This window comes from Rhinoderma darwinii, chromosome 5 (assembly GCF_050947455.1).
Source record: "Rhinoderma darwinii isolate aRhiDar2 chromosome 5, aRhiDar2.hap1, whole genome shotgun sequence".
Classification (NCBI taxonomy): domain Eukaryota; kingdom Metazoa; phylum Chordata; class Amphibia; order Anura; family Rhinodermatidae; genus Rhinoderma; species Rhinoderma darwinii.
In genome coordinates this window covers 247,077,707-247,104,781 of record NC_134691.1, presented here as the reverse complement: position 1 = coordinate 247,104,781, position 27,075 = coordinate 247,077,707, and the positions used below count along the sequence as shown (strand labels likewise).

The 27,075-nt window shown below is 41.2% G+C and overlaps 1 protein-coding gene across 2 annotated transcripts in view; it reads right to left on the bottom strand.

The window, feature by feature from the left end:
• Window positions 1-400: 400 nt before the first annotated feature.
• HERPUD2 (HERPUD family member 2) overlaps window positions 401-27,075 on the bottom strand; it is a 65,501-nt gene continuing 38,826 nt past the window's right edge. Inside the window, exons 5-10 of one of the 2 annotated variants that reach the window (XR_012847720.1) lie at window positions 18,295-18,455; window positions 18,074-18,193; window positions 17,112-17,423; window positions 15,842-15,953; window positions 9,613-11,451; window positions 401-449 (exon numbers count right to left, since the gene is read on the bottom strand). Coding sequence is in view for 1 of the 2 variants with exons in the window: in XM_075827033.1 (XP_075683148.1) it covers window positions 11,290-11,451; window positions 15,842-15,953; window positions 17,112-17,423; window positions 18,074-18,193; window positions 18,295-18,455 (867 nt within the window). In the remaining variant the exon portion in view is untranslated. Of the gene's footprint in view, window positions 450-3,371; window positions 11,452-15,841; window positions 15,954-17,111; window positions 17,424-18,073; window positions 18,194-18,294; window positions 18,456-27,075 lie in introns of those variants that run through there. The other variant, XM_075827033.1, reaches the window with a different exon arrangement.

Below are 27,075 nucleotides of genomic sequence, written 5' to 3'. Positions count from 1 at the left end.
GGATTTAAGTTTTCCCAGCAGAGAAGTCCAGATTCCTGTAAAGGGTGAATACTTGAGAGTTTAGTCCCCCCATCAAATACCTTGGTAACATAGTTGGTTCAAACCATCCTCTGTAGGCCCCGTGACAGTCTGACAATCTACAGGCCCCATGACACTTAATAGCATTTCAATGCAGCTGCCAGTGGGAGAAGAACACAGAAATTGATAAATAAGAATCTACTCTAAACAGATACAGATGAAGCTATATCTTTGTCAAAAGTTAGTGTTAAAAAAAAATAAAAAAATTTATTGCAGGCCTTTTTACTGATTTTTATTACACTTTTGTGCATATGCTTTGTTGATTTGAACCTAACTTAAGAAAACTGTAGACACTCAGGAGAAAGCTTCCTGAACAATTTTAATCCAGATACAAAATATTCAAACAAGGGGAAAAAAAAAGGTTGTATAATCTGCAGAGGAAAATAGAATATAAATTAGTTGGAAAAAAATTTTTTATATGCCTTTTAAATACTTGCATTTTTGATGTCACTAAAAACAGGATTTCTTAAAAGACTAATACAATTCTACAATTTACCAAGATTGACTGTTTCCTGTAGACAGTTTCACATGTTTTACTACTATTCATGAATCCCACACTTCTTCCACTTCTCCAGATGGCCATACATCATGTTATATTAACCTCAGGTATGACAAGCTGTTTTTCCGACAATTTAGTATGAAGACGATCTCCTTGCAATTCTGCAAACCTGTTCCTTTGCCAAAGGAAGAATTAAAACCCATGGGATTTAAGGCGCAGGATATTCAGTGACATATCTTGCCATGTATGGCAGGCTTCATTTTCACTTTGTGGCTACATACTTGCAAAGTAACAAGCTTTAGTCCCTAAATATGCAGTCTTATCTTAAAGAGGCTCTGTTACCAGATTATAAGTGCCCTGTATCATACATAACGCTGATTGGTGACTGATTGGTCAGCGTCATACACTTCTCTCCACAATGCCCACTTGGTCAAAAAGTAAAAACACGTCCAGTTGGGCATTAAGAAACTAATTAGCATAAATCTAAAATTGCTCATAACTTGCTAAAAAAATGATCGTTTTTCAAAATAAAAACCACTGTTATCTACATTAGAGCGCCGATCAGATTATGTAGGAGATAGGGCCAGTAGCGGATCCCCATATGGGCGTTTCGGGCGGTCGCCCGGGGCCCAAGGCTTGCAGGGGGCCCATAGCTTCCCACACCGCACACAAGTGAACCAAAACTCTCCAGGGCTGCTGCTGCCGGCCGCATTCTAGTGATCATCGGTCCCACAAGAGGCGGGGGGAATGTGCAGGGGGAGTCAATTGCGGCCAGGGAACAGGGGCACAGCACATCAGCTGTAGAGAGCAGACTGTCAGAGATTGTGATGGGCAGGTGCTGGAGTCTCCCTGACAGTCTGCTCCTCTGTGCTGCTGTGCACTCTCCCTCCTGTCTAAACCTCCAGCAGCTGCCTGATAACGGCAAAACTGAAACTAGAGGGTGAAGGACCTGTGGTGACGTCACAGTCACATGATTAAGGTCCCGGAGGCTGCCAGAGACAAGCACCGCAGAGGAAGAGACTGTGGTAAGTGTGTGTGTGTGTGTGTGTGTGTGTGTGTGTGTGTGTGTGTGTGTGTGTGTGTGTGTGTGTGTGTGTTAATGTAAGTCTATATAGTGTGTGCTGTGTATATAGTGTGTGCTGTGTATATAGTGTCTATAATGTAAGTCTATGTAGTGTGTGTGTGTGTCATAATGTAAGTCTATATAGTGTGTGCTGTGTATATAGTGTGTGCTGTGTTTATAGTGTCTATAATGTAAGTCTATGTAGTGTGTGTGTGTTTATGTGTGTGTGTCATAATGTAAGTCTATATAGTGTGTGCTGTGTATATAGTGTGTGCTGTGTATATAGTGTATATAGTGTGTGCTGTGTATATAGTGTGTGCTGTGTATATAGTGTGTGCTGTGTATATAGTGTGTGCTGTGTATATAGTGTGTGCTGTGTATATAGTGTGTGCTGTGTATATAGTGTGTGCTGTGTATATAGTGTATATAGTGTGTGCTGTGTATATAGTGTGTGCTGTGTATATAGTGTGTGCTGTGTATATAGTGTGTGCTGTGTATATAGTGTGTGCTGTGTATATAGTGTATATAGTGTGTGCTGTGTATATAGTGTGTGCTGTGTTTATAGTGTCTATAATGTAAGTCTATATAGTGTGTGTGTGGTTTGAATATATAGTGTTTGGTGTTAGTGTGAATTGTATATAGGGTGTTTAATCTCACATTTTTTGTGTGCAAAATAATTTCCCACCCATAGAGCCCTCTGCAGTAAGTCAGATGCTCAGAACCCCCCCCTGCAGTATAATCTCCCCCATAGAGCCCTCAGTAGTTATTATACTGCAGGGGGGGGAGGGGGGGGGCAGAGCGTTTGATTGACTGTTCAGGGTTCTATAGGGGAATAACTCCTTCCCCCCCAGAGCCATAAGGGCGGATTTACACGAACGTGTAATACGTCCGTGCAACGCGAGTGCTTTTCACGCGCGTCGCACAGACCTATGCAAGTATATGGGGCAGTGCAGACTGTCAGTGATTTTTGCGCAGCGTGAGTCCGCTGCGTAAAACTGACGACATGTCCTATATTTCTGCGTTTTTTGTGCATCACGCACCCATTGAAGTCAATGGGTGCGTGAAAATCACGCATGCCACACGGGGGCACCTCCGTGGGACGTGCGTGATTTGCTCAACAGCTGTATAACTATGATTGCAAACAGAAAAGCACCAGGTGCTACAAACATACAAACAGAGTGTCATAATGATGGCGGCTGCGCGAAAGGCACGCAGCCGCGCATCATACACTGATGACACACGGAGCTGTTAAGTGCCTTTTGCGCGCGCAAAACGCCGCATTTTTTGCGTGCGCAAAACGCACACACTCGTGTAAATCCGCCCTAAGTGTCAGACACTTAGACCCTCCCATAGGGCACTCAGAGGTCAGTCAGATGCACTGGGGAGGGGTGTCTGACTGCTTAAAGGGTAACGAACGAAACTTTTTACAAAAAATTACATGTTATAGTGACATGTCAAATGTTCTAATCGGTGGGGGTCCGGGCACTGAGACCCCACCAATCGCTGAAACAAAGTAGCAGAAGCGCTCAGGTGAGTGAGGAGCCACTTTGTTTCTGATCGTCTTTCCTCTGATAGCCGAGCATGGGGTCTATGGGCACAACAGAAAGTCTATGAGTCCGTACACCGCGCAGAGAAAAGACAGTCAGAAATTAAGTGGAACAGCGCTCACCCGGGCACTCCTGCTGCTTTGTTTTAGTGATCGGTGGTGGTCTCAATGCTGGGACCCCCATCAATCAAAACTTCTGACATATCACTCTCACTATGACACGCCAAATGTTTTTTAAAAGTTTAGTTACCTCTTGGGGACTGAATTTATTGGTTTGAGTTAATGTATGGGCCTGGGTCTTAATTTGCTTAGGGGTCTGGGGTATAAGATAATTTATGGTGTTTATTTCTGAATTTTTATGTTGCTATAGATGCTGAAAATGGCTACAGAATCAAGGGGAAAAGATTTCTCATCAGGAAACTCTGCAGTCATCAGGAGAAGTCGCCATAACGGTCTGTGTCAGATGGAGAAGAAAAGAGAACGACTCATCAGTGAAGACATCTCCTGTGAGTCATTGCATTTATAGATCTGTCACCTCTCCTGACATGTCAGTTATCGGAAATCCTTGTATTCCACATAAAGTCTTTGTGTACCCAGGACTAATAGACAAATGCGTGTTACCATTCCCCTTGTCAGGAGGATGTGTCCCTACACAGTGTGATACTGTCAGCGATGGTTGGAGACTGTCAGTGTGTAGGGACACAGCCCTTTGACAAGGGGAATCGTAGCACTCATTTGTCAATGCTCACACAGAAAGGTGGTGTTTAATATAGACATGACGTGGCAGGGCGGTGGTGGAGAAGGGGGCCCAAGCTTGTGGAACAGCCCAGGGCCCATGGTTTACTTAATCCGCCACTGGATAGGGCACTTATAATCTGGTAACGGCGCCTCTTTAAATTGCATAATTAGTACATTTCATCTTCTCCATTAGTCAGTCAAAGAAAGAAGCAGTAATGTAAACCACCTCCTCAAAACTGTACTGACACCAAATCAGCACAGTTCTCTCTATGAAGTAGGCAGGTGGCATCATTCACCTGTGTCTGCCTGCCCATTCCAGTCTGCAGCTCTGGGGAGGTGGAGAGTCGGATGAGGGAGAACCAGTGCTTTATTAGGCAAGTACAGTATTTGATTTTTCTTATTTTAACCCCTTAATGACCAAGCCAGATTTGTGAAATCTGGTATGTCTGACTTTATCAGAGAATAACTCTGTGAAAGTTTTGAATATCCAAGTAATTCTGACATTGTTTTTTCGTCACATGTTGTACTTTATTTTAGTGGTAAAAGTAGACTGATACAACTTGCGGAAATGAATAAAAAAAATAGAAAAATTGAAGAAATTTTGTAAAAATTACCATTTTCCCCTATTTTTAACTGCAATATGTCACATATGTATACACATACTGTACAATTTTTTTAATTAAATGTATATTTCTATCTCTTTACTCTATTTTCAGCAATTTAGAGGACTTACAAATTGAATAATAATTTTATACATTTTGAAGTACATTTTGTTTTCCTGCACCAAGCCAGGTTTTCAGAGGCTCATAGGTCTGAGTGATGGAAACCCCCACAAATGACCCCATTTAGAAAACTAGACCCCTTAAGGTATTTACCTAGGGGTATAGTAAGTATTTTGACCCCACAGTTTTTTGCTAAATGTAATACATAGCAGGTGAAAAAAAAAAAAATCACTTTTTTCATAAAAGTATCAGTTTGAAGACCAATTTCTTTGTAAAGCGACCATGAGAATGAAGAAACACACCACAAAATCTATCACCCTGTTTCTCCTGTTTTCAAAAATACTCACATTGTGGCCCTAATGCGCTGCCTGGACACACGGCAGGGCCCAAAAGGAAGGGAGCACCCGGAGGCTTTCAGGACTCTTAGGCCCCACTGTACATTTGGAGAGGCTTTGAGCTGCCAGAACGATAGAAACTCCCCATAAACGACCCCATTTCGAAAACTAGACCCCTTAAGGTATTTATCTAGGGGTATAGTTAGCATTTTGACCACACAGGTTTTTCGCTAAATATATTGGAATTAGTCTGTTAAAATTAAAATGTACTTTTTTTCTGAAACAACATAGACATTTTTATTATTTACAAGGAATAACGACGAAAATGCACCCCAACATTTGTAAAGCAATGTCTCCCGATTACGACAATACCCCATGTGTGGTAATAAACTGCTGTTTGGACCCACAGCAGGGCTCAGAAGGGAAGGAGCGCCATTTGGATTTATGATTTTGCTGGAATGGTTTTCGGTGCCATGTCGCATTTGCAATGCACTGGAAGGACCAAAGCAGTGGAAACCCACCAAAAGTGACCCCATTTTGGAAAAACCTTCAAGGAATTTTTCTAGGGGTATAGTGAGCATTTACACCCCACGGGTCTTTTGCAGAGTTTATTAGAATTAGGGCAGATTCAGACGAACGTTGCGTTTTTGTGCGCGCAAAAACCACTTGACAGCTGCGTGTGTCATCCGTGTATGATGCGCGGCTGCGTGATTTTCGCGCAGCCGCCATCATAGAGATGAGGCTAGTCGACGCCCGTCACTGTCCAAGGTGCTGAAAGAGCTAACTGATCGGCAGTAACTCTTTCAGCACCCTCGACAGTGAATGCCGAACACAATATCGAGAAACCTGTTAAAAAAAAAAAGAAAACGTTCGGACTTACCGAGAACTTCCCTCCCGGCCGTTGCCTTGGTGACGCGTCCTTGGTGACGCGCCTCTCTTGACATCGGCCCCCACCTCCCTGGATGACGCGGCAGTCCATGTGACCACTGTAGCCTGTGCTTGGCCTGTGATTGGCTGGAGCTGTCACTTGGACTGAATTGTCATCCCGGGAGGTCAGACTGTAGGAAGAAGCCGGGAGTTATCGGTAAGTCAGAACTTCGTTTTTTTTTTACACGTTCATGTATATTGGGATCAGAAGTCACTGTCCATGGTGCTGAAACAGTTTAAGTCTTTCAGCACCCTGGACAGTGACTATCTCCTGACGTCACGTACCGGAAATTTTTTTGCCGGGTTCGGCCAAAACGAGTTCGGCCGAACCCGGTGAAGTTCGGTTTGGTTGTCCGGGTTCGCTCATCTCAAAAGACACTCCGTTTGGATGTTTGGAAACAGAAAAGCACGTGGTGCTTTTCAGTTTACATTCATCCTTTTGACAGCTGGTGCGATGTTTGTCGGTTCGCACGGAAGTGCTTACGTGCGACCTGCGTGGTTTTCACGCACCCATTGACTTCAATGGGTGCGTGATGCGCGAAATACGCGGAGATATTGAGCATGTCGCACTTTTTGCGCAGCTGACAAACGCTGCGCAAAAAGCACGGACTGTCGGTACTGCCCCATTGACTTCTATAGGGCTGTGCGTGGCGCGCGAAAAAAACGCGGCCTGCACGCGCGAAAATTAATATCACATTTTTTTCCACTAAAATGTTGCATTTTCTCATTTTCACAAGGGATAAAGGAGGAAAAAAACAACCATTTTTTATAAAGCAATTTCTCCCGAGTACGGAAATACCCCATATGTGATCATACGTTTTTTTCATTAGAAATGAATTAACCCTTTCAGGACTGATCCATTTTTTGCTTTCATATTTTAGATTTTCACTCCCCGCTTTCCAAGAGCCATAACTTTTTTATTTTTCCATCAATAGAGTGGTGTGAGGGCTTATTTCTTGCGGGAGGAGCTGCAGTTTTTATTGGTACGATTTTTTTGTATTTAATTTTTTTTTTTTTAGAGGGAAGGTGACAAAAAATAAATAAAAATATCGATTTTGGCGGTTTCAATTATTCTTTTTTTTTTTTTAAGGTGTGCACTGTGCAAATTAAATAATGGTATATTGTAATAGTTCGGACTTTTACGGACGTAGCGATACCAATTTTGTTCATTTTTTTACATTACTTTACAAGAAAAATGCGAAAAGGTGTTTTGTTTTTTTAACTTTAAAAAAAAAAAAAAATTCTCACTACTAATAACTATAATTCTTCTACACATTTTATTAATCAATCCCCTTAGGGGACTTGATCCAGCGATCATTGGATCACTGGTACAATATACTGCAATACTAATGTATTGCAGTATATTGTTATTCTTACAGGCTTCTGTAACAGAGCGATCGCTGTACCTGTCCGTTAGTACCAAGGGGGCCTGCTGTAATACACAGCAGACACCCGCAGCGTATGGAGCGGGCTCAGCACGTGAGCCGGCTCCATACATCAACCGCCGCACCATGACGGGCAATTAAGTCATAGTGCGCAAAGGGGTTAATGCGCAGCGGATGGTTCAATGTGAAAATTGCAATTTTCCACTGATACGCCATTTTAGTGCATAATATGTTGTGCCCAGTTTGTGCCACAGAAGACAAATACCTCATAAAACGTTAAGCGGGTTCTCTCGGGTATGGCGACGCCATATCTGTGGGTGCAAACTGCTGCTTGGGCACGCTGCAGGGCTCAGAAGGGAGGGACGCCATTTTGCTTTTGGAGCGCAGATTTTGCTTGGTAGTTTTTCTGTTTTGGGTTTCGCTGGTATTTCAGTTTATAATGTGGGGGGCATGTGCAATCTGTGCGGAGTACATCAGGGCATAATAAGAGGCTATAATAATGGGGTAAAGAAATAATAATTCATAGATATGTGGCCGGTGTCGTACTGATAAATGGCGCCCGATCTTATCCACTTTTGGACACTCTGCACATTTTGCATCACCATATTCTGGGAGCCAGAACTTTTTTATTTTTTCACCACCGGAGCCCTGTGAGGGCTTATTTGTTGCGGGACAATCTGTAGTTTTCATTTATACCATTTTGGAGTGCATGCGATTTTTTTTGATCACTTTTTATTCAATTTTTTTGCAATCCTGAGCAAAAAACAGGAATTCTGACACCGTTTTTTAGGTTTTCTTTTTGCGGCGCTCACCGTACGCTATAAATGACATTTTTACTTTATTCTGCGGGTTGGTACGATTACGGCGATACCATATGTATATAGGTTTGGTCCTTTTTTTTAGCGTTTGTACAATAAAATGATTTATATTAAAAAAAAAAAATTCTGTGTCACCATATTCTGAGAGACATAATTTTTTTATTTTTTAGTCAAAAAAGCTGTGTAAGGGCTTGTTTTTTGCGGGACGGATAGAAGTTTTTATTGGTACTATTTTCGGGTACATGCGACTTGATCACTTTTTATTCTTTATTTAGGGAGCGGTGGTGACCAAAAAAATTGTGATTCTGTCGTAGTTTTTTTATAGATTTTTTTTTGGGGTGTTCATCGTGCGGGAAACATAACATTACAGTTTTATAGTTGGGGTCGTTACGAACGCGGTGATACCATATATGTGTACTTTTTTTAACGTGTTAATTTTTTTTCTATAATAAAAGTCTTGTTATAGGGAAAAAAAGCATTTTGTGTTTATATCACTTATAACTTTTATTTTTACACTTTTTTTTTAAAACATTTTTATTACTTTTTTCACTTGTCCCACTAGGGGACACTTAGACTTGCAGCTTTGATCGCTGCTAGAACACATTACACTACACACGTAGTGTAATGTACTCCAACTGTCATTGTGACGTAACTGTCACACTGACAGGAAGCCTCGGAGGACCGGCAGGAGGTTGCTCCTCCGAGGCATCCGTACATGGCAACCCGGAGGTCATTATCTGACCTCCGATTGCCGTGACAAGCATCGGTAGCCCCCACGATCACTTCATGGGGGCTGCCGATGTGCTTCAAACCACTTAAATGCGGCGACGGCAATCCGTCGCCGCACTTAAGGGGTTAACTGCCGAAAGCAGCGGCGATGGTCCGCTGTCCGGCGAGACTGATATGTCAGCTGTCTAGGACAGCTGTCAGCGCGCGTCTGTCACTCTGTGTTTACACAGAGTGACAGTTTGAAATGCTGACGAAAATTAACATCCTGGTGCGGGAACTAGCAGCCGACCAGGACGTTCATTTTCGTCCTTGGTCGTGAAAGGGTTAAAATGGGTAGCAGTATATTTATTATTATTATTTACTCAGCACCATGGTGTGTGGAGACCAATGAGAATGCTTTTGCCCCCTCCACTGGATATAATCCTTTGAGTACGAGACAACCACATTGTATTCTTACATCATCTGCAGCTGCACCATAATGAAGAAATCATTGAGATCTGGAGTAGGATTGGGCATATTTACTAATACTGGTATACTGCACAGCAGTATGCCATTATATACAGCACTACAGAATATGTTGGCATTATAGAAGCAAAATAAATAAATAATATCAGTAAAGTGTGTGCCATATACCCCAACATAGTGTATGTCTATTGAGGAATATGGTAATGCTACTGAACTACAGCAAGCTGTACCTGCACTTATGTAAATCAGAGTGTGACTAGAAAACCATGTCCTCATTTTTTTTTAGCACCTACAAAAAATACTGTACCTTTAAAGTGTACCTCCAACGATACAGAATCACCCGATCTCACTAGAAATCTCCTGCCGGGAAAATAAGGAATAGCATTGTAGATGGGAAAATCAAGCGGTCCTGTATCTGAGGAAATCACATGACGCCATGTAGAGTGGCTCATTTTGTATCTATATGCACAAAATACAAAACAATTTGTTCATACAATTAGAGTTTATGAAACTGATAATTGTAGAATAAAATACTGAATTTCAAGATGCTATTACATATTCCGTATCAACTATAAAATAGTCAAAATATTACATTATACTCTGACTTATATCAAGCAGATACCAAATAAAAAATAGTGACAACCTATTTTACATGTCTGGAAAAACCATCACGGATAATGATATAACATTAAATGTACATACAGTATTTGCTTGACTAAGAGACGCAGTTTAAGAATTATGTACCGGCAATAATAATGTTTTTATGTTAAACAAGACTCTTGTGAAACTCTTAATATATATGGTGTCTGAATGTCCTCAACCCCAGCTGTTATGAAAACTTGAATGGTAGAAAATTATTAATACAAATTTAGCATCAGAAAGGACAAACATAAAACTATCCAGCCGTACAGAAAGTGACATTCTTGAGAGGTGGGGAAAGAGTGACATTAAAGAGAATCGGTCACTAGTTTATTAAAGCCCTATCTCCTAACTAATCGAATAGGCGCTTTGATGCTGATAACTATGTAATTTTTTTTTCAAAAACATTATTATTTGCAAAGTCAGAAACACTGGTGTTGACAACCATTTGTCAAGTATAGGCTCATAACTTTTAAAATAATAAACCTTTTGGCATACAATTTGCACGGCGCCTATTAGATTAGCAAGGTGATTGGGCATTACTAAACTAGTGACAGATCCTCTTTAACTGTGATGGCAGTGTCCAGTCCACATACCGTAATACTTTTATATGCTTAGCCTATAAACTACAGACAACTCTGCTTCTCAAGTGCAAGTCATCTGGTGACCAGCTCATCGCCATGAGACCAGTTGCTGTGACTATGTGCATCCATGCCATGAATGGGCCAGGCCCTTTGAAGATTATATAATAAAGCATATGGACAGGGCTTGTCCGGTTGGTACAACCCATTTAATTTCAATACTTTTAATCATACAACATATGTATGTAGAATTACAGCTTTGTGCAAACTAACATAGCCAGATTATGTCTGTCCTGAAATTTTGTTGGAGATTTTGCTAAATTTGTAGAGGCATAAAAAGCCTTCGAGAAAAATGTGCACTTGCAAGGTTTGTTTATATTGTTTCATGCACTTACACTCACAGTTCCAAATTGATCGCTTTAGCTACTTATAATAGCTGTGCCACAATGCGGAATAGTGGCCTCAAATGAAAATTAACATGACTTTAAAGACAATTTCACAGATTTAATAAAAATAAAAAGGAAAGACACATGGTTGTTTTCTCTTAATGATTAAAAGAGGATTTATATTAAAAAAAAAATAATAATAAAAAAAAAAAAGGGTGTGATTGTGCTTAAAATACTAAGTATAGCCAGTCTTAATGGTTCAGGGACACTGACATTTTTAGGATAAAAGAAAAACTGAAAGCCAGATTGAGACAGCACAATTGTTTTGAAATAATTTCCCCTCCCGAATTTACATCTGGATATAAGTTAGTATAAGATCTAGTTAACAACTTGTGGGCGGCCCTCAGGTATGAGGGACGTGAAGAATGCGATTATGAATGACCAAGCTGATGCCACGAGTCCAGGGTGTGCAACTGCTAGAGCATCATCCTCCCTATCTTCTGGTCTATCCTCTTGAATGCCTTCATCCATACGACGCTCCTTCAGTAGAAAACAAACAAAGGTTAGAACGCATTTTAGATTAATGCAGCAGCTCTATGCAAGCAAAACACTGTATTCCAAAAAATTCATATCTTCAGAATAAAGGGTATTCCGCTCATAATTTACCATTAGTAGCTTTAAAGAATAATCTTAAAGGGGGTTTTCCCATCTTAGACATTTACAGCACATCCACAGGCTATACCATAAATGTGATAGATGGGATCTGCACCTATAATCGAAAACGGAGGTCTCTCAAACCCAGTTTCATCTGGTGTGATGGCTGCAGAATCCAGGCATGAAACCTGTGTGCGGCTCTCTTCATTCTGTTCAATGGGAGTCACGGAAATAGCCGTGGCCACGCTCGACCTTCTCTCCACTAGTCCCAGCCTGAATTCTACAGCCAGCTGTCGCCGCACCAGTAGAAAGGGGGTCGGGAGAACCCCCGTTCGATATAGGTACAATCTCAGAGCTGGGGATATGCCAAAAATGTCTAAGATGGGAAAACCCCTTTAATAGACTATCAGCAGCAAGTGATATGAACGGACAGTACGGTCAGTAGCCCCATGGAACAACTTGCAGAGATGCCTCAAGAAACATAGATGACAATCATGAGTATATACAGTACAAAAGCAAATACAGTAAGAAAGTGAAACAGTAACTTAGATTTACAGAAAAACTTTTTTTTCACTAGAATATCGTGCTACCAACTAATCGAAAAGAAATTAAAAGCCAGAGATACCGTGGTAGAGATATTACATAAGCATTTTGGTGTTCAAACACTTTTTCAGATGTAAAAAATTTTTACATCTGAAGAATTTGAACTCCGAAACTTGTTAATTTATTATGTCGTAAAGTATTACATTTATTATCTGTACCACGGAATTTTCGAATAGCAATATTTTCTGACTAGCTGGTAGTGCAATTTTACAGTTAAAAACGGTTTCCATACATATTCTATATAATACCCAAAAAGTATTCTTCAAAACCTTCGTGGCATCACACTGTTGGTTGCAGACCCATATTGGAAACCGTTCTAGATTTTATGATCTATTGCTAACCTCAAGCAGTAATAGAAACTGCCTATAAAACGCTTAAATGAACATTATCTAATATTATACCGGATAAAGATCAACCTTGTAATTTACGTACTGTTAAAATTTAGTCTCATCTATGCAAATTCTGTGTGAAGTTACCGCCACTAGGTGCCTTCCTTCCTGTAATCTGCTGTCCACCCCCTGTTGTCAAGAAAAATCCATCCCTAGTTACAGACGGACTGCAGAAAGTGGGGGTGTGTCTTCACTGCTTGCCAATACAAGTCTATGGAGGGGGGGACAGGAGGAAGGATCAGAGAAAGTGAGTCAGCAACAGACTCACTGCAAGTCTATGGAGGGGGAGGGGGAGCAGGAGGAGGAAGCATGTGTGTGATAGAGATAGGAGAGCAGGATTCTCCTCGTCTCTGTTTGCAGTGTATAGAAGACATGATAGCAGTTCGGCTCCACCCACTAGCTCAGAGACAACTGAGAATTAGAGAGGGAGAGTCTGCAGAGGAGAAAACTGCTAAAAAAAAAAATGCAGATTACAAGCCATAACAGCCACAAATAGTTATTCCTCATGTACACACGTATAACAGCTTATTCTGAAAAGTAACCTGAAAAGTTAGGTATGCTTTAAGAAACAGGTGTCAACATTTTCAAAATAATAACCTGTGGCTAGATTACAATTGTTATCTAAGATGCTACTAGAATTACCAGTTTTCTTTGCACTACTATTTTAAAAGTAAATATAGTGGACAGAAAGTTTTCCTACTTATGCATGGCTGTAAATATTAACCCCTTCCCGAAATTTGTCGTAAGTATACGACATGGAAAGCCAGTGCTTCCCGCAAAAGGTCGTATACTTACGCCAAATGCATGGCACCGGCTCAGAAGCTGAGTCGGTGCCATCATCCCCGGATGTCAGCTGTATCTGACAGGTGACATTCTGCTGTAATGGCGGGGACCGAAGTTAGCTTCGATCCCCACCATTAACCCCTTAAATGCAGCCGTCAAAAGCAATCGCTGCATTTAAGGTGTTTGCAGCTCATCGACATCCCAGCAATGAAATTGCTGGGGTGTCGGTGGCTGCAATGGCAACCGGAGGCCTAATACTGGCCTCCCGATGTGCCTAGCACAGAAAACTTCCAGCTGCCACCCGGAGGCGGGGCCTGAAAGGCTTCCGTAGCCACCGGCAAGATGGCGCCGGCTCAGGAGATGAGCCAGCGTGATCAGCGGTGGATATCAGCTGTATGTTACAGCTGACATCGACCTGTAACGGCAGGAACCGGATATAGCTCCGATCCCTGCCATTAACCCTTCAGATGCAGCGGATGGTCAAAACGGGGGGTCACATTTGGGGGGGGGGGGGGTCTCCACTGTTTTGGTCCCACAGGGGTTTTGCAAATGCTACATAGCGACCAGAAACCAATCCAGCAAAATCTGTACTCTGAAAGCCAAATGGCTCTCCTTCCCTTCTGAGCCCTGCCGTGTGCCCAAAAATGTTATAACCACATATGGGTATTGCCATACTCGGGAGAAATTGCTTAACAAATGTTGGGGTTCTTTTTCTGCTTTATTTTTTGAGAAAATTGAAAATTTTGCGCTAAAGTTACATCTTATTGGGAAAAAAAATGTAATTTTTATTTTCACTGCCCAATTTAAATAAAATCTATAAAACAGCTGTGGGGGTCAAAATGCTCACTACATCCCTAGATGAATTCCTCAAGGGGTGTAGTATCACAAATGGAGCCCCTTTTGGGTAGTTTCCACTGTACTGGCACCTTAGGGGTTTGGCAAAAGCGACATGGTGGCAAGAAACCAATGGAGCAAAATCGGCGCTCCACAAGCCAAATGCCGCTCCTTCTCTTCTGATCCTTGCCATGTGCCCAAACCGCAGTTTATTACCACATATGGGGTATTTCCGTACTCCAGAGAAGTTACTTTACAAATGTTGGGTTTCTTTTTTCCCTTTATTTGTTGAGAAAATGAAAAATTTTGAGCTAAAGCTACATCTTATCGAAGAAAAAGGATTGTTTTTATTTTCACTGCCCAATTCTAATAAATTCTATGAAACACATGTGGGGTCAAAATGATCACTACACCCCTAGATGAATTCCTCAAGGGGTGTCGTTTCCTAAATGGAGTCACTTTTGGGCGTTTTCATTGTTTTGTCCCCTCAGGGGCTCTGTAAATGTGACATGGCATCCGCAAACCATTCCTGCTAAATTAGAGCTCCAAAAGCCAAATGGCGCTCTTTCCCTTCTAAGCCTTGCCGTACGTCCAAACAGCCGTTTATTACAACATATGGGGTATTGTTTTACTTGGGAGAAATTGCTTTACAAATTTTGCGGTGCTTATTCTCCTTTAGTCCTTGTGGAAATGAGAAAAAATTAGCTAACCCTACATTTTCTTTGAAAGAATGTAGATTTCCATTTTCACGGCCTATTTCCAATAATTTCTGCAATAAACCTGTAGGGTCAAAATGCTCACTATACCCCTAAATAAGTTTCTTAAGGGGTGTAGTTTCCCAAATGGGGTCAGTTTTCGGGGACTTCCACTGTTTTGGCACCGCAAGAGCCCTTCAACCCGACATGGCCGGTGCTTCAGTCCATTAGCACACTAGGGCCACATAAATATTGAGCTGCGTTTCTCTGGTAAAACTTTGGGTTACAAAAAAAATGGATTAAAAATGAATTTCTGCAACAACAAAAAATTTAATTAGTAAATTTCACCTCTACTTTGGTTTAATTCCTGTGAAACATCTAAAGGGTTAAGAAACTTTCTAAATGCTGTTTTGAATACTTTGAGGGGTGAAGTTTTTAAAATGGGGTGACTTTTTTGAGGTTTCTTATATATAAGGCCCTAAAAGCCGCTTCACAACTGAACTGGTCCCAGTAAAAATAGCCTTTTTAAATTTTCTTGAAAGTGTGAGAAATTGCTGCTAAAGTTCTAAGCCTTGTAATGTCCTAGAAAAATAAAAGGATGTTCAAAAAATGATGCAAATATAAAGTAAACATATGGGGCATGTTAATTAGCGACTATTTTGTGTAGTATAATTGCCCATCTTACAAGCAGATACATTTAAATTGAGAAAAATGCTAATTTATTGCTATTCTAATTCGCTAAATTTTGGTGTTTTTCACATTTAAATACTGAATGTATCGAGCAAATTTTGCCAGTAACATAAAGTCTAATGTGTCGCGAGAAAACAATCTCAGAATCGCTTGGATAGGTAAAAGCATTCCGAAGTTATTACCACATGAAGTGACATGTCAGATTTGAAAAATGAGGCTCTGTCAGGAAGGTCAAAAGTGGCTAAAGAGGGAAGGGGTTAAACTAGCAAAGCAGCTACATACCATCTCCAAAAGATCATTGTTGTTTACTGGATCGGGATTCACATCTCCTGCATCTTCTCTAGCTTGTGCCTGACCCTCCTCTTGCCTGAGTGGAAACCAGCCAGCCTGGTGCCTGTGCATTAATAATGAGGATGTAAATTTTATACTCCGCATGCAAAATTACGTTTTAAGACTTGATGCAACTATAAGTCCATTTACAACACATTCGTTTTACAAAGGAAGAAGAAAATAAGAACTACATCTATTGATACAATCTTATGGACATCTACAAGGTTATGTAAACAATTGAACCTGCAAACACAGTCCTTAGTTTCCACATGAAAGTCCGCACATTTGTCAGAAGAAAGAACATGTCGAGTTGTGTTCAATGTTTGAAGTGAATTGTAATTTGGATTTGGATTTGTAGCTGCAATGTTTCTATCCTAACTGGCTTTAACAAAGGCATCTTTGAGTGGATACTACTGTGAACGATAACTTGGTTCCACAAGATGAGGCACATGTAAAAAGTGTCTTTGAATCAACAACTTTGTCATTAAAATAGGATATGCAGCAAGTTTTAAAAATTTGGAACATAAGTATGTAAAAATGATGTAAGTACTAGATTGTGGGGCATGCTCTAAAAATGTGCACAAATTTACAAATGTACGTCAGCTCTGATCATGCTTTTTTGTTTTGTTTTTTTGAAATATTACATGTACCTAAGGAGTTTTTCTCACTCTAAACCTGCAAAAACAAAATCACAATATCATAGTGGCCTCAGGCCAGTAACTAAGCACCAATTACATGGCACTGGAGATATTAAAAAAACGGTTTCTCTATTACTTCTGGCAGGTCTTCCTTTTAATAATGCTATTCAAACAGGACAGAACACTCAGGAGTGCCGTGTAGTGGATTCAATTGTACCTTCTACTACAGCTGTATTGGGGCAACATACCCAGTGTCATGAGAAAGCAGCAATATGCAGTATTGCAGCAACATTGACTGGCATAGTGCCACGGATTGGCTCTACTCCTGAAGCGCTGTCCCCATTTGGGCGGATGGTTTGATGGCAAAGCAAGGATTCACTGATTTAACCCTTTATTCTCATCTTTTAAAGGCCCTTATTTAAAAAGCCAGTGTCATGACATTTGTCATATTGAACGGTTTTGTTTAATAGTATCAATAATATTCAATGCCATTTTATGGGTGTCCTAATTTTTATAAAACATAATAAATACATGTATTGGTAGGACCATACACATCTATCTATGGAGATTAGATCTATACTTACATGTACACAAGTATCATAGCTCCCATAACCATGACAAAGCGGCTAAAGGAAGAATAGAAGTACACTATACTGAGGAGTATAGCTGCTCGGGAAACAGTGTAAATCCAGTCAAGCCAATCACGATTAATATCTTCTTCATTCATTACAGGACCTCCTTGAGCATTCATTTGGACATTTTGATTCGCCTCTGGTGCAATATTTGGAGCTGCTCTTGGAGGGTTGGGAGGGGCTCGATCAGAGTTTATGGTAGGGGTGGCTGGTGGCTGTGCCACTGCATTATCAGGTGTGCCTTGGCTGGAAGCAGCTGCGTGACTGCATGATCAAGGGAGAGAAAACATGTTAAGCTAATCTACAAGAATACTTTATGACTATAAAAGTAATATGCTGTAAATCCTAGAAAGATAACTAGGGAAAACAAAACATTCTATACGAATATAATATGACTGGGGTTGGGCAAGGAAATCGTTCCATAGCTATAAATGTTAGATACTTTTCTTTTCCTTAGACCACCTCTTGGTTGACTTTCTTCTTGCGAGTTTTTTCCACCCAAATTTTGGCGCAATGTGTTGCAAGTGACCTTTGCAGCCAATAAGAAGGCTCACTGAAGATTTGTATTTCTGGCATAATGCCAGGAATACAATACATGTGCATGTAAACAGTCACCGGGAGTGCCGCCGGAGAATCAGTGCTAGATCTGGGGGGGGGAAGAAAAGGTGAGTACTTGCAGCCATTACCAAAATACTTTCGGAACCCAAACAACCCTTTTAAATTTCTTTGCCTAATATTGAAGGACTTTAGGGTCTAGTGAATGGAAATAGATGCAGTGGGCAGAGACTGATGTCAAATATAGCCTGACCTTTATGAACTGTAAGACAGAAGTAAATATGTGAATGGCTCTCCTTCATATCCATGGATATGCTTATTATGCGATTAAATATAAAAATAGGAAGACATGAACTTACTACTGCATGTAGTACTGCCGTGCATATATTTGTTGCCACCACATCACCTGTAAGGGGGTGAAGGCTGAATAAAAAGGAAATCCTGCTGGTGCTGCTTGTGCAGGGATATTTCCTACAGATCTGAAGGTAAAACATAACCGCCAATTTCAGATTTAAGTAAAAAATACAAAAGTTCTACAGAGATAATGAAAAATGCATTCACATGATTACATTGGACTTACGCTTGTCTGTCGTATGGAAAGGAGTGGTTGTGCACGGCATTTGTATATATATGAGGATTATGGCGATGTCTCAAGTTTCCCTCAGCTCTAGAGTTTAATGGTGTGGACAGCATATCCCGCCTCATAGATCCAGGGAGAGATGATCCTGAGTGTTCTGAATTCTGGAATAAAGGATATTTAAATTAATAAACTACTAGTTGGCTGTAAAGGGAAGTGGTCAGCCCTGGTCATGAGCAATGGCTTCACAACAAAGCAAGACAATTAGATATTGTCCTGCTTTATTTGGAAGCGATGGAGACAGGAGATACTGCTTTGATCTCCTGTCTCCATTTTAAACTTCTCACGCGCGCTCTCGCGGTAATTCCCGCGCAGGCACTTATGAGTCAGCCAGTTATGAGTTATCACCGTGCCGACCGACGTTAGCCGGGGGCGAGCGCCACTCGACCCCATTCAAGAGCGTACCGACAGGGTTTAAATAGCCCTGTGTCGGTACGCTAAGGAGAGCAGCTTACCTCCCTCACCACTCCATCGACGAGGAGCAGCTGAGTCCTGCCTCCAACACGACCAACGGAGCTCACCTCTCCAGTGGAACGACCTGCTCCTGTCTCATATATGGACAGTGGTGTCAGGGGATTCCCCGGGAAAAAAGTCCCGGGCAGAGTCCCAGAGAGGAGCCTATACTAGCTGTAGTATAGGCTCTGCTCCAGGACACTGGAATCCCCTGACATCACTGTCCATATATGGACAGTAATGTCAGGGGCATCCCCAAAGCCGGAGTCCCGGGCAGAGTGCTAGTATAGGCTCTGCTCCGGGACTCTGTGGAATCCCCTAACCCCAGCACCGGAGTCCTTGTCAGAGCGCTACTAGCAACTAGCTTCTGACATAATTCCTTCTGGTCCGCTTCTAGGAGGGAAAAAAATGACACGCAGGCACTGTGAGCGCGCAGGAGTGGGCATGCGTGGTAAATACTGCTAGTGTAGAAACCATGCATGCTCAGAGACTAGCAGTGTTTACCACGCATGCCCACTCCTGCGCTATCACAGCCCCTGCGGGTCATTTTAACTCCCCTAGCAGCAGACCGGAAACTATCATTAGATAGGGAGTATCCAGTCCACCACTTACCTCAGTGTACAGTGACGTCAGGAATGACGTACCCATACATTGAGCCGGCCGGAAAATGGAACTCAGGTCATGGATGGGCTAGCGCCGGAAGGATTTTGTTACTGTAGAAGCATCACGTGACAGGCTCTGAAATCAGTTGTTAGAAGATGAAATCAAAACTTAAGTATATTACAAATTACATTATTTTTAGATGTGCAGTGAAATAGTAATTAGTTAATTGGTTCCTGAAAACCCCTTTAAAGTATTAGCAGTGTACTAATTCACTGCTCGCTGTAGCAGTAGTACACCGATTACATAGAGAACAGATGTGCCGGTCACATGGCAACGAGTCATGTCGTCATGAAGGAAGACTGCCACTAGAATTCCGGTCCCCCGCAAGCACTGTAAAAATCTATTTTAAACCTCAATCATCTCGATGGGGGACCGCAATGTATATTAGCAAGTGCACTCACATACTGCAGTGAGTAGACCGCTCCACATAACCACCTTTAACATAGTTACTAAGTTTAAAGAACAATGGTATTCTCATCTTAAGGGGAAAACAATCATTCTTGATTTTCAGAATAAATGTATGGATCAATTACCCATCTCCAGCAAACTAGTACACATAACTTGCAAAATATTTAAAAAAAAACATTCAGACCCATTTTAAATAATTCAACCATCACAACCGTGGCAGAGGGTTCCTTAGTGTGACTAGTAGTAGTACTTGTTTAAAAAATAATCTTTTCCTTCATCAGTAAACTTGTATGTTTGCACTAACTTCTTAGCTCCTGTAATATTGTTGGCTAGCTCAATGTTGGCTCTGTTACATTGTCAGCCAATAGATGACTATCACTGCAAGCTGCTTAGGTTTCTTCAATAATCTTCTCCCAAGCGTTTGTTGTATTTGACTGGGTAATATATTGGAGTCATTTTATTTATCCTCCGTCAGTCTCTAATCTCCCCTTAATCTCTAAACTCCTGGAATGCTTGGTCTACGCTCGCTTTATCCGCTAGCTCTCTAACTTTTCTTGACCCAATCTGGTTTCCGTACTTTTCTTGTTTCAAATATTTTATTTTTCTAACATATATAAAGAATTATAAACATATTCATTTTATATCTTCAGTTTCCTCCATTAACCCCTTATCCCTGCACTGGGTAAAAAGAAAGAGGGGGGGGGGGGGAAAGGGGGTGTAATATCTTGTTTCTTTCTATCTTCCCTAGTTTTATATTGATACATCTCATTTCCTTATCCAGAGGTTCCATGTGACCAGGAATCCTTTATTATCTGTAACGTCCGCAGCCACGAACCGTCGTTCCGACTTACCCCTCGATGGCCGCAGCCTTGGACTTGTGAGTGCTGACTTATATCTCCTTCCTAGGGGATGCCAGCACTCACTTCCGCTCCGCTGTGCCCCGTAGGGTACGCGCGCTCCCGCCCGGCCTCAAAGGGCCAGCACATGTAAAAAGTTATCAATTAGCCCATGATTACCCTGGCTCTGCCCTTTCACTCCTTGCCTGAGCGTTGTTGTGTATACCCATGTTAGTCTTAGCAAATGGTCCCTCAGTGTTATCCTGTTGCCATTGTTCACGTGCCCGGCTACCTGTATCCTGTGCTGTATTTGTTGCAGTCGTGTTGCTGTTTTACACCACGTTTGGAGTCATCTTCCACGCCTGATATCATTCGCCACGTGTGGAGTCATCTGCCTTATCTGTGCCCAAGCCTCTGCTACTGTCTGGACTATCAAAGGTACTCTTGTACTAGGACTTTGTCTAGACTGTTTGGCCAGCTGCTACTCCGCTACGGCGGTGCAATCTGGTGGGTTCACACACCCACGGATCGTGACATTTTCTCTTTTAAACTCCTGAAATTTTTCATACTACATACTATAGTTGACATATTTCATCCATTCTGAAGAAGTTGGCTATCGAGCTTCTTAACTAGTTAGTGACCGCCAGTACGCCTTTTCACGACGGCCACTAATGGGCTTTATTCTGATGCAGTAGCCTTTTCACGGTGCTGCAGCAGAATAAACAGCAGGGAGCCGTTAAATGTCCCTGCTCTCAGCTACCAGAGGTAGCTGAGGGCTGGGGGCATCCCTGCTCAAACAGGTGAGATCGATATTTATCGATCTCACACATTTAACCCCTCAGATGCGGGTCTCAATAGCGAGCGCCACATCTGAGTGGTTTTGGAGAGAGGGAGGGAGCTCCCTCTCATCCCACTGACACCCGGCAATAAGATCGCCGAGTGTATGTGTCTCCGATGGCAGCCGGGGGCCTAATAAAAGCCCCCAGGTCTGCCTGTACTAAATGCCTGCTAGCTCATGCCAGAGGACAGGCAGTAATACACTGCAATACAGAAGTATTGCAGTGTATTATAAAAGCGATCGGATTATCGCATATTAAAGTCCCCTAGTAGGACTAGTAAAAAAAGTGAAAAAAAAAATGAAAAATCCATTTTTTTGACCCTTACAAAATGCTTTACAATTACAAAAAACAAAATAAAATAAAAAAAATTCCACATATTTTGTATCGCCGCGTCCGTAGCAACCCCGACTATATAGCTATAACATTATTTAACCTGCACGGTGAACGACGTAAAAAATAAAATAAAATATTCTGCGAATCCGGACTTTAAAAAAAATGTGATAAAAAGTGCTCAAAAAGTCGCATCTACTCCAAAATGGTACCAATAAAAACTACAAGTCGTCCCGCAAAAAAAAAAATCCTCATACAACTGCATCGGCGGAACAATAAAAAAAAGTTATGGCTCTTCAAATGTGGACACACAGACAAATAATTTTGAAAAAAATAAGTGTTTTTACTGTGTAAAAGTAGTAAAACCTAAAATCTATACAAATTTGGTATCGTTGCAATCGTAACAACCCGTTAAATAAAGTTATTGTGTTATTAATACCACACGGTAAACGGCGTAGATTTAGGATGCAAAAAAGTGGCAAAATGTCAGGGTTTTTTCTGCCCCCCCCCCCCCCAAATTTTTTTAATAAAAGTTCATTAATAAATAATATGTACCCCAAAATGGTGCTATTAAAAATACATCTTGTCCCGCAAAAAACAAGACCTTATACAGCTATGTCGACGCAAAAACAAAAAAAAGTTATAGCTCTTCGAATGCGACGATGGAAAAATTATAAAAATTGCTTGGTCATTAGGGCCCAGGATGCAAGCAGGGGGAAGGGGTTAAAATTATTTTCCTAGCAAAGTGAAACAATTTTATTATACCATGACTATGTTCTTTAGCTACATTAACCTTATTATTACCGAGGTATTGTATGTATTGCTTGTTATTATTCCTTCCCAGAAATGACGAAAACGTGTATAAGATTTCTTTTCCACTTTACATTTGGGAAAATCGAGCATCTGAGTTTTTGAAAAATTTTGCTATCCTTTCTGGAGTATAATGAAGTCACTGAGTTATAAATAATGGAGATATCCAATAAAGTGGATTGTTTGGGATTTTAAATAGATTGGCACATATTCTATTACATTGCTCCTCCCTAAAAGGACCTACCTCTACACCCTATTTTTGGACAACTGCCTCTATGGGCTTAATTTATAATTATCTTATAAAACCTTGATATTATACCTTTTATCCTCATGTCCTAAGACAATATTCCGATTATAGGGCGTCTCCATATATCTTCAACTCTTAACAATTTCCTCTTTAATGGTCTTTGTTACAGATAGCGGAAATACCCATTTGTTTCTATAATCATAATCTTTTTGTAGTTATGTGAAGAATTTAAAAGTACCCTCCCTATAGAGCGGACTAAATTTATACATTCCTTTGTTTGACCAATAGAGAGGCATTTGAGAAAAAGGAGTTTTTAAAATAATTTCCCTAAATCAGTGAAATATCCAAGATTTGTTTTGCGTTACACTTCTGTTTTTCTCTTCACCACACTTGATGTAGCATTTTAAGACTAAGGGACTTTAAAGGGGTTTTCCCATCTTGGACATGTATGGCATATCCACAGGATATGCCATAAAAGTCCAAAAGACGCGGGCCCCATCTATCTCTGGCATGGGGCCCCCTAAACCCCGTTCTATCTTACTTAGCTCTTGACGTCTCCCGGCCACAGCCTGGTTCGGTGGTCAGTAGTTACGGAAACAGCTGAGCTCTCTGAGCTGTAACTCCCATAGAAGCGAATGGGAGCTCCGGAGACAGCGTAGCTCACCATGCTACGCTGTTTCCATAGCACCTATTCACTTCTACGGGAGTTACGTAAACAGCATAGCTCAGCGAGCACTCGGCTGTTTCTGTAATTCCCGACCAACTAACCAGGAAGTGGCCGGGAGACAGTGGAGCCAAGTAAGGTAGAACGGGGTTTAGGGGTTCCCGTTCTTGAGATAGGTGTGGGTCCCAGATCTATCGGACTTTTATGGCATATCCTGTGGATATGCCATAAACGTCCAAGATGGGAAAACCCCTTTGGTATCTTTCCATCATTTCCCATAATTATATTTTACCAACTTTAGTTTTTTTTTCATTTATTTTTTAAATAAAGGATTTTTTTCCAACATCGCAAAGGATTTCAGCTATGTAGCTAAATAGTATGTCTCCATATGTGGTATGGTCAGATCTGCCGATTTTATTGTTTTTTGTAGACTAGCAAGTTTTTACCTTGTTTCCCCCTCCAAAAAAAGGCATTCAATTGCTTAAAATATTTTTTGGGGGTATCCGAATTGAAGAATTAGAGATGGCAAATAATAAAGGGAGGCACAATTACCATTTTTTATCATGCCAACCCTGTCAGACATATTTATTCTTAGTTTTTTCCTAGTTTTAATCTTACCCCTAAACTTATGTATCAGTAGCACTATATTATTTTTGATGTCTTCTTTATGGGATGAGAACTAAATACGTAAATATTTTAAGTTCTGACCCTGGGGGGCCCACCTTTAGCTTGTTAAACTGAACTTCAGTGTCCAGGCACGTAGGAAAGGATTTATTCCACTTTTGGTTTCCGCATTTTACACTATACTAAAACTGCCCTTACTATTGTCTCAAATGAACTCCTGACAGTTAAATCTAACAGCAACTACTCTCTGATTCTTCTGGCTCTCTCTGCAAAACTGTAGACAATCAACTCCTACTCAGTATGCTCCACTGTGGGTCTAAGGGATACTGCTGTCTTGGTTTTCTCTTCCTGCCTCTCTGACTGCTTATTCAAACTATCAGTAGATGCGGCTTCAAGTACCATCCCTACGCTGATGACACCCAATTATATACTACTTCCTGTGACATAGCCCCTTGCTCTACTACAAAACAATAGGAAATGTCTGCCAGCTGTCTCGAACTAAAACTTTTAAAAACTTAGCTTTGTGTGTTTCCACCATCTACTAACCCACCTAAACCTGTGGTAATACCATAACTCCTAGGCAGCATGCACGTAGCATGTCAATTTCGGTTGTGGATTGTTTGCAGATTATCTCCATTGAGTTCAGAGGGGAAATCCAAATTTGTAACAAAACCCAATTGTTGCAGATTTTGCTGTGGATTACCCGCGAATCCACAGCAGAACTCGCAGGTGCGGACAACTGTATGTAAAAAAATAAAATAAAAAAAGAACGAAAAGCAATATAGTACATATCCCAATCTCCTGCCACCCCTGTGGTAATGCTAGCTCTGTATCCTGGACTCCAGCGATGACGAGACCTGTAGATATGTGACAGATGCAGCAAATCACAAGCTGCAGCGGTCACATATGTCGACATGTCATCGCTGGAGGCTACAGAGACAGATAAGGAACCAGGTTAGTGTTACCATGGGAGCGACAGAAGATTGGGAAGGCGAGTTCACAGATTGTTTTGAAGTGCGCATGAAATTTCCTTGCAGCTTGCCCTGGATATGCATTTGCTGCCGAAAATCTGGAACATCCTAAAATGTAGAAGTCAGACTCCTATCAGTCCAACTGCTAGACCAATGCCCCTATCCTGTGCCAGTCACTGCACTGGTTGCCCAATCACTAAGTTTCAATATTTTTTATTAAATTATGGAACATATTTAGACATAACAGTAACAAAAAATACCAAAAGTAATTGGGTGTACTAAGTCCCAAAACATGAAACCGGTCGAAAAGATAGTCCACCGATCACAGAACCAATTCCCAAATGAGAGGGAGCTCACATAGTTAATTGCCAATTGCCACCTGAACAGTTGAGGAAATTATTCTCATGTCGGCAGAATAGGGTACCCAGGGGGCACAAATCAAACAATTCAACTTTATCTTGGAGGATACTAATGAGTTTCTCATTAACCATGATCCAGGACAACATAAGCTTCAAGAGACTCTGTCACCACATTATAAGTGCCCTGTCTCCTACATAAGGAGATGGGCGCTGTAATGTAGGTGACAGTAATGCTTTTTATTTAAAAAAAACGATCTATTTTCACAACGTTAGGAGCGATTTTGGTTTATGCTAATGAGTTTCTTAATGCCTAAGTGGGCGTATTTTTACTTTCGACCAAGTGGGCGTTGTACAGAGGAGTGTATGACGCTGACCAATCGGCATCATGCACTCCTCTCCATTCATTTAGACAGCAGAATCGCGTTCTTACTAGAACATGATCTGCAGCCACATACACAGTGTCCAGTGTCCTGATAATGAATACACATGACCATCCAGCCTGGACGTCATGTGTATTCAAAATCCTAACACTTCTGAATCTTTTTTGTGAGATTCCAGCAACGGATACGAAATCTCGTTTACCTCCGTAATCTCACGAGATTTCGATTCCGTTGCTGGAATCTCACAGAAAAGATTCAGAAGTGTCAGGATTCTGAATACACATGACGTCCAGGCTGGATGGTCATGTGTATTCATTATCAGGGCACTGGATTAACGTTAATCAAGCAGAATCGCTGTGTATGTGGCTGCAGATCATGTTCTAGTAAGAACGCGATTCTGCTGTCTAAATGAATGGAGAGGAGTGCATGATGCCGATTGGTCAGCGTCATACACTCCTTTGTACAACGCCCACTTGGTCGAAAGTAAAAATACGCCCACTTGGGCATTAAGAAACTCATTAGCATAAACCAAAATCGCTCCTAACGTTGTGAAAATAGATCGTTTTTTTAAATAAAAAGCATTACTGTCACCTACATTATAGCGCCCATCTCCTTATGTGGAGATAGGACACTTATAATGTGGTGACAGAGCCTCTTCCACATGATCTAGGCTGATCATAGGAGTCTTACATGGCCCCACTATCGTGATTCTAGCAGAAAAAACATGAGTGAGATAAGCTTTAGAGTGTGTTTAGAAATATCTGGAGAGAGTTATTTAATAACTTTTTCTATGGGGATTTATGGAGGGAAGTGTGTCACAGACTAAAAAAGGTTGTAAAAGCCTTTCCAAAAATGGCATACTTTGGGGGCAGGTCCACCATATATGCAGTTGCAAACGCTCACCTTCACAGCCCCTGAAAGAAATTAGAGGAGAATCCAGGGAACATCCGTTTCAACCTGAACTGTTAAATGCCATCGATGAGAAGTGTGTAGCCGGATTCCGTCAGGGAAGTGTAAGAGCTTAGCAGTACAGGTCAGCCATATCAGTCTCTGAAAGAAAGAGAACCCCATAGATCCTCCTCCCATCGTCGCATATAAAATAATTCTTGTGAGGAAATTAATAAGTTAAACCGTAGATAT